Source organism: Danio rerio, chromosome 15, assembly GCF_052040795.2.
Source record: "Danio rerio strain M-AB ecotype USA chromosome 15, GRCz13ab, whole genome shotgun sequence".
Classification (NCBI taxonomy): Eukaryota; Metazoa; Chordata; class Actinopteri; order Cypriniformes; family Danionidae; genus Danio; species Danio rerio.
In genome coordinates this window covers 18,783,561-18,805,000 of record NC_141035.1, presented here as the reverse complement: position 1 = coordinate 18,805,000, position 21,440 = coordinate 18,783,561, and the positions used below count along the sequence as shown (strand labels likewise).

At 38.6% G+C, this 21,440-nt stretch overlaps 1 protein-coding gene across 4 annotated transcripts in view; it reads left to right on the top strand.

The window, feature by feature from the left end:
* Nucleotides 1–21,440, top strand: part of si:ch211-259g3.4 — a 50,793-nt gene that overhangs the window by 11,618 nt on the left and 17,735 nt on the right. For all 4 annotated transcript variants that reach the window (NM_001447219.1, XM_087282979.1, XM_087282981.2 and 1 more), the window contains 17 exon segments: nucleotides 1,950–2,086; nucleotides 2,178–2,296; nucleotides 6,959–7,146; nucleotides 7,238–7,502; nucleotides 7,954–8,159; nucleotides 10,453–11,485; nucleotides 13,510–13,701; nucleotides 13,957–14,159; nucleotides 14,239–14,357; nucleotides 15,408–15,628; nucleotides 16,010–16,200; nucleotides 16,685–16,784; nucleotides 16,874–17,073; nucleotides 18,657–18,954; nucleotides 19,067–19,224; nucleotides 21,003–21,209; nucleotides 21,307–21,406. In NM_001447219.1, coding sequence (NP_001434148.1) covers nucleotides 1,950–2,086; nucleotides 2,178–2,296; nucleotides 6,959–7,146; nucleotides 7,238–7,502; nucleotides 7,954–8,159; nucleotides 10,453–11,485; nucleotides 13,510–13,701; nucleotides 13,957–14,159; nucleotides 14,239–14,357; nucleotides 15,408–15,628; nucleotides 16,010–16,200; nucleotides 16,685–16,784; nucleotides 16,874–17,073; nucleotides 18,657–18,954; nucleotides 19,067–19,224; nucleotides 21,003–21,209; nucleotides 21,307–21,406 — 3,937 coding nt within the window.

Here is a 21,440-nt window from a genome sequence, read left to right as displayed (position 1 = left end):
GATGCAAGTGACTCTTAAAGGGAATGGGAGATGAGACACTGATTGGTTTATTATCAAAACACACCAATAACTCATTAAGAGAATAAGCACTAACAGGGTTGACATGTTAAACCATTAGACCATATTTTTCCGTACTTAAGATAGCAAAAGGGTGAGGCAGTGGCACAGTAGGTAGTGCTGTCGCCCAACAGCAAGAAGGTTGCTGGGTCGCTGGTTCGAACTTCGGCTCAGTTGGCGTTTCAGTGTGGAGTTTGCATGTTCTCCCTGCCTTTGCGTGGGTTTCCTCCGGGTGCTCCGGTTTCCCCCACAGTCCAAAGACGTGCGGTACAGGTGAATTGGGTAGGCTAAATTGTCCGTAGTGTATGAGGGTGTGTGTGGATGTTTCCCAGAGATGGGTTGTGGCTGGAAGGGCATCTGCTGCGTATTCATTCCGCTGTGGCAACCCCGGATTAATAAAGGGACTAAGCCGACAAGAAAATGAATGAATTATTGAAGATAACAAAAGTGGATTCTGACGTGCTCTTAATGCTGTTGCACCCTGTGCTTTAGACTTTGCGCCTAGATCATCAAAATAGTGCCCTTTATGTTAGGTGCAAAATTAAGTTAACACTCATTTCTAATAAAAGGGTCATGAAACACCAGAACACATTTTTGAGATGTTGACAGTCATGTATGTGTCCCACGCAGCTAAAACAATATCAGGACACATATTTCACAAAAAAAAATGAAAATTTGTTGTTTTTGCGTTATTTCACCAGCTCAAAAAATGTGTTTTGGTGTTTCGTGATCCTTTAAGAAGCTGTTTCGCAAGTTCTGGGCTCGTAATATCTCTGTCGTTCAGATCAACAAGGACATATGGTCACTGTCTCAATTGCCACTTTTCTGATAAGCTTAACAAAAGGGGCCAAAGTTATTAACTCTTCAGCATTTGTTTATATTGGAAATTAATTTCCACAAGTTGATTTCCGGCGAGGCAGTGGCGCAGTAGGTAGTGCTGTTGCCTCACAGCAAGAAGGTCGCTGGGTCGCTGGTTCGAACCTCGGCTCAGTTGGCGTTTCTGTGTGGAGTTTGCATGTTCCCCCACAGTCCAAAGACATGTGGTACAGGTGAATTGGGTAGGCTAAATTGTCCATAGTGTATGAGTGTGTGTGTGTGTGTGACTGTGTGTGTGAATGTTTCCCAGAGATGGGTTGCGGCTGGAAGGGCATCCGCTGCGTAAAAACTTGCTGGATAAGTTGGCGGTTCATTCCACTGTGGCGACCCCGGATTAATAAAGGGACTAAGCCGACAAGAAAATGAATGAATGAATGAAAGTTGATTTCCATCAGTTCCTGACTTTACAGCTGATCACTACATCTCTATCTGAATTTTACACGTCATCAATGACGTCATGTGAAAACAACCTGTTGTATACAGTGTATTATTAGGCTTCTGTTACTTTAAGACATTTTACACAGATACTGTCTCTGAAATGCTTTCCCTTTAGACTGTTTTCATGAATACTCAGCTAGATGGTCATTTTGAAACTCAAGCGTGTATTTGACCTTTCAATTTAATTTAGCTATTGCACAATGAGGTGTCTCTTTGCACCACAGATGGGTTCCTGTCAGCTTTTCGATGTTGTTTTCGTTACTAAACACATCCTGCTCTTTCTTCCACATTCGTCCCATGTTTCTCTGCTGCTCTGACTTAAATCTACAGTACTACACTGTATGAATATGTTTACACATAAACTATATTGAAAAAATCTTATCCACACTGCACTCTTAAAAAAAACTTTTGGAATACCGAGTATAGAATAATAAATATTAAAAGCTTTTGAAAATTGGTATTGAATCAACCTCTTTTTATAAAAACTATTTTGAACTTTATGAACCTTTTATGCAAAATAAAGCATTTCTAAACTTCATTTGACACATTTGTTCTTCATCTATTGTTTCTTTCTGAAGGTAACATCTGTTGACATCTCTAGCACAGTCACCGTTAACACTTGTATCATCCACTACCGTCATCAGGAGTTCTCTCATTGGCTGGACATGTTGTCATGGGATCAGCTCTCGCACAAAAAAACAACTAGTAAAAAAAGGTATTAATCGCCCACTTGCTAAGCATCACAGACTGGGCTGTAACTGAGGCCTTGTTTATTGTTCTCCCATAATTGTTCTTTTGTCTCCCAGGCGTTTCCCTCAGCTGGATGCTCCAGTGAAGATAAGCTCCACAGTGTCCAATGTCAACGTGTCCGTGCAGTTGGGAGATACGCCACCCTTTGCCTTGGGCTTCATCTCAGCCAACACTGGTAAATGGAGAATGCTGCTAAAAACAACAAGCAGTTGGCTTAGTTTGTGTGTTGGCTCATCTTCCTTCTTTTAAAAGTGCAGATTATTATGTTGCAAGAGGTTTTTATTTTAAAGGCCATGAAATACTCTTAAAAGAGGACCTATTATGGAAAAACCACTTTAATAGGGGATTTAAACAAAGTTGTTTGGCAACAGTCTGTGAATATAACCAGCTTCCAATGGTGGTTAATTCCTTTTTTCCCAGAGTATAAAACTTTATAAATGTAATTTTTATACAGTGCTTAGCATATATAAGTACACCCCTTACAATTATTTTTTTTTATTCATATTTTGAATAGGAATATTATTAAATATAATACAATATTATATTTGTGCATATTCATTAGATTCATCAGTTCTGAAGCCAAATCTGAAGCTTGTCTAACAAAATAACTTGCGATAACGGTCCAAAAACTAGTATACCCAAATTTATATGTTAAAATTAATAAAATGTAGGTAAAAAATACACATTTAAAAAAGAGGAAAAATTAAGAGAAGCAAAAAAAGAGAGAAAAATTTAGTTGAAATTTTGTAGGTTGTAATTGACCCTTCGCTAAGCCACACCCGAAAACCACCACATACCAATCGTGGCTCAGCAACCGTAGCTATGCGCAGGAGGTCTGTTATTCTTTCGAGTGAGGGAATAAGCCAAAGTGTTGTGTATATGGATTGTGCAAATCTGATTCCCAGTATCCTAAAAGTTTGGATAGGGTGGTGGAATTTTTTCCCTTTTCAAAACCTCAAACCCCAGGGGAAAAATGCCAGTGTGGATTAAGCTCTGTGAGGGACACTAAAAGAGCGGGCTTAAGTTGGTTTTGTTTTTTGATATTCCTAACACATTTTGTGATACACTGAGGGCAATAACTCAAAAACCTCTTACCCTAAAAAGATCTAAACTGTGTTTCCTACAAAACTACAAAACAAGTTATGTTTACCAGCATGTTATTATTATTATTATTTGCTCGGTATTATGACCACTAGCTTCAATTGGGATTAAATTATACACCTGTAATGCATACTGCAGACCTTTTTTGTCTGGCTTTCTCAGATATCTCACCTGTTTGCCGAAAAGGACTAATTATATCCCTGGGAATGTCCGACACCGGCGCATACATATTGTAATAGACGTGCCAGGCACAAAAACTTGACTGGTGTTTTTTTAATGGTGAATTTAATGTTTGATGACTAAAATATTATTTTAATACATATGTCTGTTTAATAAATCTGTTTTGTTTAAATGCACCAAAATACATTGCCTATATTCACTGAGAAATAAGGATAAAATATTCATTTTCAAAATGGGGTGTACTTAATTATGCTGAGCACTATAATTATACTTCATAAAAATCATCTGCAGAAATACTTTGATTGACATTCTCCCTTTGTACATGTCATCAGAGAGGGCAAGCTCTGCCCCATCTCTCTTTAGGATTATTTTTGGAACTGCTACTATGCTGACACATAGGCATTTGTTGCCCTGCCCTCTTCTGAAAAAAGCACAATCTCATTGAAATTTAAAGCGACAGTCACCAGAATCGCACTATTCGGATCAAAACCTAAAGGCTGATTTATACTTTCGCCTATGTCCGCAGCAAAACCCTTGGCTGACTGTGCGTGCACAGCCGAGAACTGTGTAGTCTTTTATACTTGACACACTCGTCGTTATACTATTATTTGTAACAACAGGGGGCGTCTCTGAGTATCTGTCATTAAGTATGGGAAGTATTTATGATACAAGTATTTCAAATATAAAATAGTATTTTGTAATTTGTGTTTGATAGGGTTTCTGAAAATTGCCATTATTTTATCAAGATGATTTAGTGTCTTGTATTCTTGTATTTGACAATACTGTAAATACTTTGTTAGAAGTTTGCATGATGACATCATAAAAATGTGGCCTTTAAAAGTGGTGTTTTCTCAGTTATTCGCCAAGGCTTGAGATCAGACTATAAAATGTATTAATATTAAAGAAGTTGATCAATGCTTGGAGTACGGATGGAAATTATGCATCACATATAAAGAAAGTAACAGACAAATAGCAGGGGTAGATTTGGGAGCAAGTCAAAATAAGACAGGAATATAAGACAAACAAGTCCTACAGTGGCGATACTTTCATGACGAAACAGTAGTAAAGAAAAAACCAGCGAGCGGATTTGCTAAATGAATGAGTTTAACTATAAATAAAACTAATAACTTGTAGATGTTTGAAGTACACTCATGAAAACGTTTGCTTTTAATTAGGGATATTATCGTTATCGTAACTTTTATCGGTATTACTACTATTATCGATACCACTTATCGGATACACGGATTCATCGGATACAATACAGCTGATGTAAAAGTATTTTTAATGTGTAAGATTTATTTAGGCTACTGCAGAAAAAGATACAGTTTTCCTTATAACTGAATGTGTGTGTTTATTTAACTTTTAATGTTATACTAATTTAGGTCATTGACTGCTGGCATAACATTGTGCATTATGTAACGTTACCATTAGTAGCTAGGCCGTCAAAAACTATTCATTACTTTTCACTGCAGTTAATGCACTTTTGAAAGATACTTTCACTTAGCCAGATTGCTTGCGTTTCTGCTTATACAAGAAAAACAACTTGTGTTTGTTGCAATGGACATTGTCGCTGTCCACTCGGGAGATACAACTTTTGGTTCACTCCGCAAGCTTAGGAGCTGTTTGTGCGCGAGTCTGTGTCACAAGCTATGCGTGTGCGCTTACATAGATATATACACTAGATATCGCATACGGACCCTGAGCTTGCGTCAATAGCGTCTACGGGTGTAGTAATGAGCAAACAAAGAAAACAAAGCACAAAGGCAGAACATTTCATAGGTAAGATTTAGTTTTTTATGTTTTTGTAAGTTTTGAACTTTTGTGCTAAACAGGTGTGTTTCTGGACACTTATTAGATCATATTTAACAAGGAGGGTGGATAGTACATTATACACACAAACACAAGTTTTTTGTCAGGAATGCCTGTGCGGTTACTTATCCATCATTGTAGAAAAGTGATGTAAAATTATAAGTTTCATAATAAAAAACATTAATTTGCATACTGAACTCCAGGAAAACCTCCGATCATAAATATGCATATATGTGTATTTCTCTGGCTCTGGATGGTCACAGTCCTCTACTGCATCTTGGTCCCGCATTCATTTCAAAGGAGTGCTACCCTGTACTAAAATGGCAGCTCTATTGACGCGTTCCTTCCAATAGACAACAACAGGGTAGGCGACATCTAATGTGTATATCTATGGGGCGCTTTAGCGCGAGCCTCTGCTGAGTGCACGCGCACAGCCGACAACTGTGAAGGCTTTTATTTTTGACGCGCTTGCCTGAAACACAAGCATTTCTCATGTGAGATTGCCAACAGTACAGACAAATATCAAGTATGGCAAATTAGAAAAGGTTGGTCAGTTAAATTATGCAACTTTAAATAATGTTTATTTAGCTATAATTCTCCAGTACCAATAGCAGAACTTTTAACGTCAGAGCTTATCGATACTTCTGTCTTTTATAATTTAGCACTGATATCGATAATGAACAGAGTTTCGTTAACCATCCCTATTTTTAATTCAGTTGTTTAAATGACGAACTTAGGTTACATTTTATATATTGAAGCTAACTGCGTACTTATTGCAAAACCTTTTATTCAATTAAAATATTTATTTACTTAACCTTGGACAAACTTTGCACAAACTTTATGCATTGTTTTTCCTTAAAGCTTCTAAAGAAACCTCAAGGACTTCATATCACGCAGTTAGATATTGCACATGTAAATTCCCCCAGCTCAGCCAAACTCCAAAATCGTTCACCTCGGAAACGTTCTGCAGCAAACAGTTACAAACAAAAGTTGTGCGCTCCACCAGTGGAAATGATGTTGTGTGCACCCAAAACGAACCTTCACTAACACCACAATAACATTACATTTGCATCGAGTATAAACCAGGCTTAAAAAAAGGGCAGCTTCAAAGTGTTATAAAACATAATTTGTGTGGTATTTTGAGCTGATTCTGAGCCACTCTAAGGACATTGGAGACTTTTTTTACATCTTGTAAAAAGGGGCACAAGTCAACTAGTGTTAAATAGTTGAGTTTTACCATTTTTGAATCCATTCAGCTGATATACAGGTCTGGCAGGAGCACTTTTAGCTTAGCTTAATCATTGAATCGGATTAGACCACGAGCATCTCACTCAAAAATGTAACCATGTATATTTTCCTTTTTAAAGCTTAGGTATTTAGTAGTTACAATGTGGACTACCAATATGGCTAGGAACTATACTCTCATTCTGGTGGAAAAATAATAATAGTAACCATGCCTGCAGCAGGAGCAATGATATTACGCAGATTCTAACTGGTGGTGCAAGTGTAGGGCTTAGTGCTGAGGACTATTTTCAGGCGCTGCATAATATCATTGCGCCTGCTGCAGCCATGATGAATACCTTCCTTTGTGCCTAATAGAAGCAAAAAAAAAAATCATAAAGGCTTAAAAAATGGGAGGATGAGAAAATTTTGACACAATTAATTTTTGGGGTGAACTCTCCCTTTGATACCAGGTGAACACAGGGTCTCAGTTGTGAGGTGTGGCTAAATCTGGTGTGTCTTTCAGAACTGCAGCACTTGTTAGACTGTGAAGAGGATGATGAGAGGAGTCTGACTGTAACTGAGAAAGCCTCTCTGTCCCTTGATCATTTCTGGTGGCGTGTGGGGCAGGGATCCCACATCCAACAGGCTCCTCACCCACCTGGAAAACACGTCTGGGGTGAAGCTCTTATTCTGGACTCCCTCACACTGCAGGTAAAATCGACATGTAGCAATTTATTTTGCAGAATGGAAAATGTTTTGAAATGACGACCGATATTCATTATCTCAACTAATTTGTTCACAGGGCAGCTATAGTTGGCCAAGGACGGTGAACTCCAGCCCCTCTGGCAGTGTTTGTATGGAGTCCAATATAAAAGGTCTGCAGATGGAAGTGTCTGAGACCTGCACTCAGTGTCTTTCGCGCCTGTTCTCTGTTCTCAAACTGGATAAAGCAGAAATTGCCCCCTTACATTCTCCTCTGGAGAAGCCTTTAACCCACTTCACACCTCTCTTTAAATTTAAACTCTGTCTTGAGGATGTAAATGCATTTACTCTCTCCAATGTGGCAGGTGAGAATCCACTCCATTCCACTTTTTTTTTAAATAAGCTAATTTTTTAACTCACCTAGAGGTAAACAGTCAAGTTTTACCATTTTTAATACATTCAGCCAATCTCTAGGTCTGGCAGGAGCACTTTTAGCTTAGCATAAATCATTGAATCAGATTAGACCATTAGCATCTCAGTTTTAATAAGTTTGCTTTTTTGATAATTTCCTATTGTTCAAGCGGGCTCAAAGTTCCTTGAATGTTTCTAGATTTTTTTTTTTTTGCAATTTTTTGAAAGATGCTAATGGTCTAATCCAATTTCATGATTTATGCTAAGCTAGGATAAAAGTGCTCCCGCTAAACCTAGAGATTGACCAAATGGATTCAAAAACTGTTTAGCTCTATAGGGGAACTATAAAACAAGTCTATTTCTAGTTGATTTGGGACATCATTGTTTTTGTGTGTGTGTTTGTAGGGGCTATTTCAGCGAGGGTGGACACAGTGGTTGCTGAAGGATCTGGAGAGAGCTCCAGTGTGTCTGTTCATGGTGTTTCTCTGGCTGTGGTGAAAGCTCTCACTGAGAGTATGGAGCCCTGCTGCCCAGCCGCTCAAACCCCCAGCCCCGTCCTGACCCTAACTGCTTTCACCATCTCCTACCATATCAGCACTCGCAGTCTGGAGGTACCACACCATCAAACATACTTTTCTAAATGTAGTAAGGATGCTTATTCTAAACTGTTCATTAGAATTTGTATTAATTAAATTTAAATCCTTATTCCTCATTCATTCAAAAACCTTATTCATTTTATTTGCTTTATTTTTCTGCTTGTTTTGGTTCTATTTTATATTCGTTATAGTCAACTTTTATGTTGCTGTAATTTTTTTTTCTGTGAACATAACCTTCAATGCTTAGATAACTATAACTACACCTACACATAGCCGTCATAATATCCATCATGTTTAATCAGTTTTTGCAATCTATAAGCTCAGTTCAAACTCTCGGAAGAGACTCAATTAAAATTATGAAAATGCATTTTCTGATTTATTAAACATCACTCAAAAGTCAAATTTTATCATTTATAATAACTTCACCATTTTAATTTTATTTAGAATTGGAACAAAAAATTTGTATAAAACAAACATGAATTATAGTTGTATTCTTTATAAACAACATAAGCAAATGTCTTTGAAACAAAAAATGCTACTATTATGAATTCTTTTACAAGTTTTAGTATTATTACTAAATTTTATTTTATTATTATTATTATTTAATTATTATTAATAAATGTATTGTTTATCATTACAGAGTAATACTGTTATTTGGGTCCCTAAAAACCAGGGCTGCACAATATATTGAAAAATGATATATTATTATATATTGAAAAATGTTATCGTGATAATAGTACATGCAATATTCGTATTGCAGAGATGCACAATGAGTTAAATGTATTTTATGTGTCATGTTACACGCAGTGGGTTGTTTAAGTTTGACCAGTTCGATTGGGCCTTGCTATTTTCATGCCCGCCTCACCAGTAGGAGCTATTATGCTATTGGCTAGACCAGATCAAAGGGAAAGGTGAAATGAGCCGAAAATAAAGAGAAGGGAGCTGAAAATAAATACTAATGCAGGAGAAGATCTATATCTGAATATCTGCCTGGATTTTCAGTCATTCAGAGAGTTTTAAAGTCTAAATGTTTTAGCCTGAATTAGATTTGATTAGATCAATTAAAATATCACTACATAAATAAATGTTATAAAAAAAACTTAAAAAAAAAAGGCATTTCTCTAGAGCAGTAGTCACCAAACTTGTTCCTGGAGGGCCGGTGTCCTGCAGATTTTAGCTCCAACCCTAATCAAACACACCTGAACAAGCTAATCAAGGTCTTACTAGGTATACTTGAAACATCCAGGCAGGTGTGTTGAGACAAGTTGGAGCTAAACCCTGCAGGGACACTGGCCCTCCAGGACCGAGATTGGTGACCCCTGCTCTAGAGAATCATGAAAATCATGAAAAAAATATTTTAGCAAAATTAAACAAATATAATTAAAATTTTTCCACTTTTCTGCAGCTCATTTGAAACATTTTTGATACTATTTTTCTTTTATCAAAAGCAACAACTTCCTCTTAGTTTCGCAAGAACCTTTTCAATAGCTCTGCTTTCATGTTAATGGGAACGCCAGGATGCGCATCAATTTTGAAAATGCACATAAAAACATACGGTATGAGCATAACTGAGTAGGATAAACTTTTTATTTAATTGCAAAAGATGTACATAAACTATAATGGAAACACTTTTAGCGAGCAAATTCCAGTATGGGCATTAAAAACAGTCATGTGATTTTGTTATAAGAGAACATGTTATGAAAAAACTTTGTAAATGGACAAACCAACAAAGCTGAGCAAATTGTAAAACATCTGAAATGTTGTTTTGGTCATTCTAAAACGCTGTAACCGTTTCAGTATTTGTGTTATTATATTATTAATTACCTCCAGAAATGTCGAGAGTGTCTGTACTCCGCGTCTGATGCCTTCAAACGCCACCACGGTTTCATCATTTGTAGGCATACTGCCTTCTGAGGTGCAAGTCAAATTCCATTTTAACTGTTGATATTTGGCGCCAAATGATCAGGAAGTGACTATTTTGTTCTCTTTGACTCGTTGGATGGAAACGCTACTTTATTCACATGTCTTTTATGCGATAATCCAGTTTTGCGCATAAATTTAATTCAAAGTTTTGGATAGAAATGTAGCTAATGACATGTTTACAGAATCAAAAGCAGAGTAATAAAATCAGTTAGTTCTATCGACCTGTTACTCTTATTATGAGAACACTACAATTAATAAAATACGGTTCCCAATGGACAAAATCAAAGCTTGAATTTTTTTTTTTTTCTTGTTTAAGAAGCTGTTTTACTCATATGATTACAAATTTCATGAGTGTAAACATTTTCTTCTGTCTTCATCTGCTCAGGTGCGGAGCGAAAGCGCTTTAACAGCCCAGTGGACTCCATCAGACCACATGTTTCTGTATCAGCATGTCACCGAGAGCCGAAGCTACTGGAAAGCGCTTTCTGCATCTCAAAACCTAAAGCATTCAGATGGAGCAAAGTCCTCTTCCTCCAGCGTGTTAGTGTTTGTAGAGCTGGCGAGCACAAGACTCACTGCCCATGTGTCCGAGAAGAACTTCATCATCTTCAGCGCAGAAGCTCTGTCGCTCTCCAAACGGCCTGGAGCTGTGCTGATGAAGACTCCTCACCTGGTGCTCAACTTTGATGGCAATGACATCTTCTCTTTTTCTGAAGCCGAGGTCCAGATGCTGGATGAGCTGGAGGCGATGCAGCAGCACAGATCTCAATTCCCATTCCTCCAAACAGCTCGCAATCGAAGCTGGATCTTCACTGCGCCCAGCCTTGCCATAGAGTTCCCTTATCAGTACAATTTCTCAGACACCTTCGACAAGGCCATCAGTGTGCAGAAGTGGTTGAAGACCCTACATGGTGGCGTCATTCAATCAGAAGAACCCTCTCGGCTCCCACCGGACCTGCTGATCCGCATCAACCAGTTCTCCTTTGTGTTCCTGGACGACGTTTTCGAGATCAAGCTGCGCGACAATTACGAGCTCATGAAGGACGAAAGCAAGGAGAGCGCCAAGCGTCTGCAGCTGCTGGATAAGAAAGTTGCAGAGTTGCGCAAGCAGCATGGCGAGCTTCTGCCGGCCCGGAAGATTGAAGAGCTCTACACATCACTTGAGCGCAAGCACATCGAGATCTACATTCAGCGGTCCCGGCGTTTGTACGCTAACACACCCATGCGCAAGTCTCTGCTCACGTGGACGGTGTCAGAATTGGAGCTGGTGGCGCTTGCGGATCAGTCTTTGCATGGCCCAGAGCAGATCCGAGAGCAGCTGCGGGACATCGATGGTGTCAGCCCCTTCCCCAGAGATGGCCTGCAGCTGGTGGTCCAGTGGTGTCGTGCTTTTAAATTCAGTCTAAATGCATTCCTGGGTAAGTCAATACTGGGGTGTGTAATCCTGCTTCTGACTCTAGTAATAGTAAGATCTGAAAAGATCTGAAGTCGCATGCTTTTTTGTTACTATAAACAATGTAGTAAGCAGTGGTGTAAAGTACCAACTTACACATACTCCTCAAACTACTGTAAGTAGTTTTTCTCTAGAATTGTAATTTACTAAGTAGTTTTAAAAATATTTACTATTACTTTCCCTTAAATACATTTTTAGTGCTGTATCGGTACCTTTACTGCACTATTTTCCTTTGACCTGCAGTCAGTAAATTTTTTTTTTCTTGTTAATGGTGATTGGCTAAAGTAGTAAAAACAGTCCTACAATTCTTTTACATCATATTAAACAATTTCAAGTAGGTCTGTGTGATTAATTGAAATTTAATCGCAATTGTAATTTGGAAAGTTACAATTAGTTAATCGCAAGAATCTGCAACTAAAAAATTTAGAAACTAAAAAAAAATTTATATATATATATATATATATATATATATATATATATATATATATATATATATATATATATTAGTGCTGTCAATCGATTAAAAAATTAACTAATTAATCGCACCTTTTTAAAAAATAATCGCGATTAATCGCATTTAAAATAGTGAAACTTGTAATTTTGGCTATTCAAATGTAAAATTAATGTAAACGTCAAAGACAAAAATTATGCGCTGCAGACGTTTTGGCCCCAACGGCCTTCCATACTGGAGCGACTCCCCTCAGATTCAACACGCATGATCACGTTCATCAAATTTGCTTAAACTAAGTGTCCTAAAGTATTACTGTATTTCACAAGGATTCTGACACAACAATGCGAAGCATGCGCTTTCGTTGCGTTTAATGAGGAAACACGCTAAACTTGGAGGGCTCATGCAGAAAGTAGAGTAATGCCCTGTCTTTGACAGCTCGCGACTTCACCAGAGACTTTCTGAGTACGTTCACATAAGACACCAATACTCCGATTTTAATATGATTAAGATTATACTCTTATTAAAATTCTTCCGTGTAGCCTAAGCAGTGATTTTATTACCTTAAAGGAACACCGAGCCACGAAATGCAGAGGATTTTCTTTCTGTTCGCCATGCGGTATCAACTTACAACAGAAGTCGAAAGAAAAAATGAAACACCCGAAATTGCATGAAACTTTGGAGAGCCTGGTGATGCGACTAATTTTTTTATACTGAAACTTGCCTTCAAAAAGTGCTTCCTTGGTCTTATATACATTTCTTGCATGTTAAACACACGTCCACAACAACAGGAAGTAAAAAAAAACCTGCAACTGCGTTAATTTTTTTAACGCGTTAATTATTTAAAATGAATCGCATGCGTTAACGCACTAATTCTGACAGCGCTAATATATATATATATATATATATATATATATACACTTAGCCCCCTGTTTATTTTTTTTCCTCAATTTCTGTTTAACGGAGAGAAGATTTTTTTCAACATATTTCTAAACATAATAGTTTTAATAACTCATTTCTAATATCTGATTTATTTTATCTTTGCTAAGATGACAGTAAATATTGTTTTACTAGATATTTTTTAAGACGCTTTTATACAACTTAAGATGCTTCTATAAAGGGTTAACTAGGCAGGATAAGGTAATTAGGCAAGTTATTGTCTAACGATGGTTTGTTCTGTTGACTATCGAAAAAAAAAATTGCTTACTGGGGCTAATAATTTTGACCTTAAAATGGTGTTTAAAAAATTAAAAAAACTGTTTTTTTTTCTAGCCAAATTAAAACAAATGCGACTTTCTCGGGAACAAAAAAAAAACTTAATATATTTTTGAATAAACTTGATATAAACTTGTCAGTTTAAGAATTTACCCCAAAAATTGGTCTCCCATATGTTTTTATACTTATTAGTTTATCAACCTATTAGCATAGCAACATGCTAACTTTAAGATCTTTTAAAAATCGATTGTGAGTCAATCTCCTGTATGAGTGGATTTTTCAGTCATTTACGATGACTTACATGCTTAAATTCTTGTGTGTTTCAGTGCGTATCCGAGATTACCCTCGCTACCTGTTTGAGATCAGAGATTGGACACTGTCAGGACGCCTGATGGGCACAGAGCAGGACGGGCAGCTCAGAGCAAAGCGCAAACAAGTAGTCCAACTTGGCCAGCCATGGGGCGATGTGATTGTTTATAGGAATATGCCACCTCTGAAGTTCTATTATGACATCCACTGTGAGTCATGTTTTTAATTGTTTATTAACAATAATAGATTAATTAATACAACATTAATAAATGACATGAGCACAGTTTTTAGCCTATCACAAACCTCATCATGACCGAGCCCCCAAATTATGAATAGCTAAACTGCTGTTATGAATGAACCAATATTTTAATTAAAGGAAAGCTTATTCAATTACAAATATTTGAGTCACTTTTGATCCTATAAGTCTGTGATGTAGGAATCAACCGATGTAATGTTTTGTATAGCGAGCATTTCACTCTACACCATTGTGTGGGGGCCTTGCTGGGACCCTGCTTGGACACTGATTGGCCAGGCTGTTGATTTACTGATCAAACCCACAGCTGACCCATCCCCCCTTCTCACCTGGTGGGATAAAAGCAGACTTCTCCTGCATGGTCGCTGGGTAATGGACATTGAACAGGCCAATCTGCATCAGCTCGCTAATGAGGTACTAGCACACCTGCTAGCACAGTGTTTTGGCCCAAAAATGTACATCCTGTGTTGACTTTTATGTTTAATTTTTACAGGACCCATACAACACTACCGAGAATCTACACTGGGAGTGGAGCAAGCTGAACTTTGACTGGACTCCGGGGCAGTTTGTCTTTAAGGGTGACCTGGATGTCAACGTTAGAACAGCATCCAAGTACGTTAATTGCAGCTGTGTTGTGTTTATATGTGGCTAGGGGTGCACAGTAAGGGTGCTTTCACACCTGTGAATCGATTCAGTTGTTCCGAAACAGAGATTACAAATGTTACATTGTTGCTCTTTGCTCTTGGAGAGGTTCGCTTTCACACTGCAAAGTTTCTAATCGGACCAAAAGAGCTAAAACAAGTCACGTGTGAGTAAACTCTCCTCACATTGGTCAGAGTGTCAGGGTTTATTTTGCAGAGTCCCACTCAGATGTCAGGAGAGGTGGTGGTTTGGTGGTGTTTGACAAGGTGCGCGCGATGTGTTTGAAGAGTAGGAGAGATGCGGTGGGGAGGGGTGAGAAGGGTGTGTGACGTAGCCTATTTGAGGACTAGGAGGGAGACGCGAGATTACCGGGAGATCATCACTCGTTTGCGGGCATCCGGAGACTTGCAAAACTTCCCACCCTACTCATAATTCTCGCTTTATATAGCCGTATGCCTATTACATATCCATAAAACACTGTGATATAACCGCGCTCGGATCGTTTGCTTTCTTACTGCAATCGATCTGCTCCAGAGTTCGTTTCAATCGAGCCGAGACCACCTCATTCAAGCGATTTCAGAGCGATTGATTTGGCGCGGATCAGAGAGTGGTTTCACATATGCCAAACGAACAGTGCTAACTGGGCAAGCGAGACAGGTTCCGAAACAAAAGTGTAGGTGTGAAAGCACCCTAAAACAAAGGGGATTGTGTGCGAATTGAATCAGTAAAGCCGTTTCTATAATTAGTAGTACATTTCCAGCCCTTGCTTTCAGATGGGGCAAATTTTACTACACAGAACCATAGTTCACGGACAAGCTATGGAAAATTAACCCTACTCGTACTCAAATCCCAGTATTTAAAATTATAATGGCAGTTGGTACAAATGACATTTTTCCTTACTTGAGGTTGCCTTATCTGTCCTTTTATTTAAATTGTGTTTGAGTGAAAAAAAGTCAAAAACATACATGCTTGCAATAGCAGACCTAGTGAAAGACTTTTGTGCTGTTTGTTTCTATACAGATATGATGATATCTGCTTCCTGCATCTCCCGAGTCTGTGTATGACCCTTGAACTCCAATGGTTATGTCATGGAAATCCACATGATCACCATGCAGTGATGCTCTGTGCTACGGAGAATGTTGCAGACGTCACCTCCGGTCAGCCGCACGACTCCTACAGGGCCTTCCGCTCTGAAAACCTAAACCTCTCCATCACCATGGACCTCGACCAGTCTGCCAAAGGTTATTATGGGATTGTTTCTGCCTTTTTTCTGCTGGTGCTCTTCAATGTTGAAAAACACAACTCTTTAATCTTTTTTTAAAGTCTTTCTAAACTTTTTGGGATGAAAAGCGAAGCATAATTAAATCGAGTTGTATGATTTATATAAATGCTTTTTTACCCATGAATTGTTCATTGGAAAGGGAAATTACCAGTTATTTCACATCCTCAGTCTGGGTGAAATCGGAGCCAACCCATTCTTTTTTTTTTTTTTTTTTTTCCAAAATCTGTCATCTACCCCAAATCTACAGACTGGATTCGACTCACTTAGACTATAAATCAGGAAAATGTCATGTAGTACACTTTTAGCCCTAAAGTGATTTCAGATTTTGTTTTTTCCCCAGAGCCATGTCAGCCCAGAATCCTCCTCTACAGCAGCACCCTGCGCTGGATGCAGAACTTTTGGGCCACTTGGACCAGTGTGTCCCGGCCCATCTGTAGAGGGAAGCTCTTCCACAGCCTCAGGCCCAGCCGCAGGAAGCTCGGCCAGCACTACAAGCAGATGTCCTACACCGCATCTTTTCCACAGCTACAGGTGACACTTCTATATTGGTTTAGGCCTGTCTAATTCATTCATTCATTTTCTTTCGGCTTAGTCCATTATTTATCAGGAGTCGCCACAGCAAAATGAACCGCCAACTATTCCGGCATATGTTTTATGCAGTGGATGCCCTTCCAGCTGCAACCCATCACTGGAAACACTGCATATATATATATATATATATATATATATATATATATATATATATATATATACACACACACACACATCCAAATGGCTCTTTACAAAAATGCATTTGCTAAAACAAATCAGAAATGGCTCTTTGCTGAAAAAAGGTTCCCGACCCCTCCTTTAGCCCCTTTATAAGTCTATAATTCTTCAATTCAACTTTGTGAAACCTGCATAACCACAGTTCAAAAAATTTTACCAGCTTAGACGATTTAAAGAGAGTTTTGTGATTTAAATTTAATCTAGAGTAAAACTGTAGAGTAAAACTGTGTTTAATGTCCTACTGCAGGTCCACTACTGGGCGTCGTTTGCTCAGCAGAGAGGCATTCAGGTGGAGTGCAGTAAAGGTCACGTCTTCACCAGAGGAGCACAGAGGCTCATTCCACAGGGTGAGAAAGCAAAGAGCATTCAGTCACACTTTCGACACCTCACAGACTGTTAAAATTTTCTGCTGAAATAATGGATGCCTGTTTTCTAGCTGGCACTGTGATGAGACGACTGATCTCTGAGTGGAACGTCACTCAGATGGTGAGCGATCTCTCTCTGGTCACCGTGCACCTTATGGCCTCCACATGGGATGAGACAGCCGACCATCAGATCAACGCCCAGGTGAAGAAAACCCACCTGCTCAGCCTTTCCTCACTCAGCTACCAGAGACAGAGCAACCGTATTGAGGAGGTGAGACACTTCTGTGCAACATTCATCCATTGGAAGTAATATTTCACTATTTGGATGTAATAAGTGATGGACATTAATTATGTATTTTTACTTCACTACAAAATGCTGTATTTTTTTATTTTACTACATCTTGGATTCATGTAGATGAGTAAAACAGTATTTTGAAATGGAGAAATGGACGTCTGGTTTGGTAAAGTGGCAATGTAATGGCCACATTATTACATGTAATTTCTTCACAACACATCCTATTTTACCAGTATATCCAATTCGATATACCATTTTGTTACTTCAAATAGAGAAATCATTACCTCAAAGACCGAATAGTGGTGTTTGTTGGGTGAATGAGCTGAAATCTTTTCACTAGTAAACAACTCACTGATTCAAATGAGTTTACAAGCTGATTTGTCTGAAAATAATTTAAAAAATCTTAATCTAAAGTCAAAGCTGTAGCACTGATATAAAACTAGTATGGCTACAAAAAGATCTTCTTAAATTTTACCACCGGTTAAATTTTTTTATATATTTAATGTTTCTATTTGGCAGCATTTACATACATTTATTTTGTTTATTTGTTTTTCTCACAAACAATATTAGGGTGTACGGCATTGTGTTATTTTCACTTGTTTCCACACATGATTTCTCTTGCATTATCAGTATTACAAGTTTTGTGTATTTCAGATGTTTCGCAAAGCAAACATTCATCACTTTAACTTTTAAGACTTAGAGTGAAAGTTCATCCAAAAAGTTTAATTCTGTCATAATTTCCTTATACTCCACTTGTTCCAAACCTGTTTGATTTTCTTTCTTCACAAAAGAAGACATTCTTCAGAATAGGCATAGGCTGGTATAAGTTTGTGATGTTATGATAACTTTGGATAAAAACATCACGGTTTAAGGTATCATGGTATTGTGATTACTGCTCTAAAATAAGAACTTTTTAATTGTCTGGGTAAAAAAAATAACTTTTTCCCTTATTCAAAACAATATATTTCATTTTAGGAAACATTTACCATATTTTGGAAGAGTAAACATGTCAGGCTAAATAATTCAAATAAATCACTGACCTCTGCTGTCTTTGTTAGTTTCAAAAGCACAGATTTCTTTACAACACACAAAAAACACATTAAAAACTTACATATGCCTTAGGAACATCATAACAGAATTTATTTGCAGTTTAAAAACCTTGACTTTTCCAAACCATGGTAAACCTTGAAACCCATGCCTACTTTTGAAGGAAGAAAAAAATTAATAAAAGTTTAGAACCACCTGAGTGTAACTAAATTGTAGAGATGTTTTCATTTTTGAAGAACTATCCCTTTAAGTACATTAAAAACCAAGTACCTTTGAGTAAAATTGAAAAGGAGGAATTTTACGTGAATTTTACTGGAGTAATATTTTATTTGGTTGTTTGTACTGTTACTTAACTGCCTTATTTCTGTACTTTGTCCACCACTGAATATACAATAAATAGCCACAACCAATTTGTGTCCCAAACTGGTCCCCAGTGTAAAAATGTAATTAATTTTTAATGATTAAATATTAAAAAGAATTATAATTATTTTTCACTGCTTGTAATGTCTCAGGAGGTGAACTCAAAAGACGAGAGCAATGCTTCATACACACACAAGTTGTGTTTAGTGGACCTAAGGGCCTCCTGGACCACCACCAACAGGAATATTGCATTTGGCTTGTATGATGGCTACAAGAAAGCTGCCGTTCTGAAGAGGAACCTCTCAACAGAGGCTTTGAAGGGGCTACGGATCGATACGCAGGTGCAGACGAAAAAGCTAAAGCGATCCATGTCCAGCTATTCCTCAAACACAGCTCCTGCTACACCGGTCATCACTGCAGCCACCCGCCCAGAGAAGAGCCAGAATGAAGGTACCTCGGCCCAAAAATGTGGTGCTGCTGTAGCTTATTTGTGAGGTTTTGTGAGGTGGATCTTCATTGATCTTTTTTGCTCCAGCTAATCTGTTTTTGTGGTTCTTTTCAGGAACATCCATGCTGCAGAAGCTTATTGAGGAGACTGATAAGTTTGTGGTCTTCTCTGAAGAGGATGCAGGAGTGAGTGATCAGCTCTGTGGAATTGCCGCATGCCAGACTGATGATGTTTACAACCGCAACTGGTTCATAGAGCTCGTCAATGGACAGGTAAGTATTAAAGGTGCCATAAAATGAACATTTAGGTACAGCTATAAGTTCCGAATAAGGAAATGAAGTGAGCCTCAAATATCATTGTTTCCTCATTCTCGTGTAAATTTTCTGAATGTTTAATCCTGGTGAAAAAAACAGCCCAATCAGAACAAAACCATTACAGACCGTTATGTTGCACTCAGGATCTTTAATAGGCACACCCCAGGCAGCTTTTGATTGGCCACAAAGTTTCATATTGAGATTACAGCAATGATCTTTTTTTAAACTTATTTTTAAGTTAATTTAAGCTTGTATTATGCTTACTATGTATTTGAGACTCTTATTTTGAAAACGTGACAGGCTTTAGGGAAAAGTAAAGGTGCAGCAGGTCCCATGCATGCCACCCAGCCTTGTTTATAGTGTGTCAGAATGCTGAATGGCAAGAAATAAGGATTAAAAGTGTATTTAAAGAGGAATAAGATCTTTTTAAATGTATCTTTTGTTCGTTTAACATGTATATTGTGAAATTTGCAATGTATGTTTGCAACTAGGCAACAAAAAATATGCAGACTGCTGAGTATAAGTCTTCACACTTATGCATCGTGTCATATCGCTCAGCTACTCTAGTGAAAGGATGGCAATAAATATTAAAAAGACATCTGTTTATGTAGAGTAGAGATCTGCGCGGGAATAAATTTTGAATCCCGCTCCCGCCCGCACCCGCCAGGTTTTAGCCCGAACCCGACCGCTCCTGTATACATTCAGCATTTGTTTTCCCGCTGCCCGACCCGGCCCATTTTCTACTATACAGAGTCCACACAGCCTGTAACACGTTGTCTGTATAAACACAAACACACATAAGCACCAAGCACACACACACAGACAAAGCTTTCTCTCTCTCATTCGCGCGCGCGCGCGCGCGCACGCACGCACGCACGCACGCACACACACACACACACACACACACACACACACACACACACACACACACACACACACACACACACACACACACACACACACACACACACACACACACACACACACACACACACACACACACACACACACACATAAGCACCAAGCACACACACAGGCAAAGCTCTCTCTCTCTCATTCGCGCACGCACACACACACACACACCTCTCATTCACGCGTGCGCGCACACACACACACACACACAGGAACAAACAAGCTCAACACAGCATCGCGCTATTTCATTTACACACATACATACGCGTGCTCGCTCGGGAGTTGGGAGCGATATTGCTACACAGCCCGCTTCCGTCCCAAATTAAACCTGTTACCAACCACTCCCGCGCTTTATTCTAAAATTTATGCAGACCTCTAATGTTGAGGTTTATATTAATTCCTGCCTCTGTTTTTAGATATGTTAAACCCACAAAATATGACTCGAAACACATCTCTGTCAGCTCCTTTTTGAGAATATTTGTAATTTAGCCTATATTTTATTAACAACACAACTCTGGAGAAAACTATGCTACTCTGGTGGCATAAAGATATCTCGCTCACTCCTTCTTGATAAAATAAATGAGTGGCAGATGTTTCACAACCCTTCTAAATATGGTCAAAACTAACCATATTATACTATGGCCAATTCCTAGGGTTGAAAATGGACTTACCTAAGCCACATGCCTCCTATGTAGTTATCAGAGCACAGTTGAATATATTGTATCAATGCATTCTAAGGCACATAAACTTTTGAGAGCAGTAACTCATAGTTGAAGGTTCTGTTTAATCAGATCTAAGCATCTTACTCTGTACGTTGTGTTCAGATGATGCTGCGAGGCACTGAGACCGCCGGCTGTGTGCTGGTATCTGCCGCCAAGGCTCAGCTACTGCAGTGTGAACACCACCCTGCTTGGTACAGCGACACCCTCAAGCAGAAGACCACCTGGACTTGCCTACTGGATGGTATGCAGTACTTTGCCACCATGGAGCAAAACCCCTCTGAGCAAGAGGACTGGCAGCTTTGGCTTGAGGTGGGTTGAGATGTCTAGATATCAGTCAAATCCCATTTATGATAAAGAAAACTTTGGGTAAACTTACAGCGACCAATCCCATTTTGTGAACCTGCAGGTGAAGAACATTGAGGAACACAGACAGAGGAATCTGGACTCAGTGCTGGAGCTGATGGAGAGCGGTCAGGCTGTTGGAGGAATGGTCAGCACCACCACAGGTGTGCCTTTTTAATGCTCATTTAAAAGTTTGTT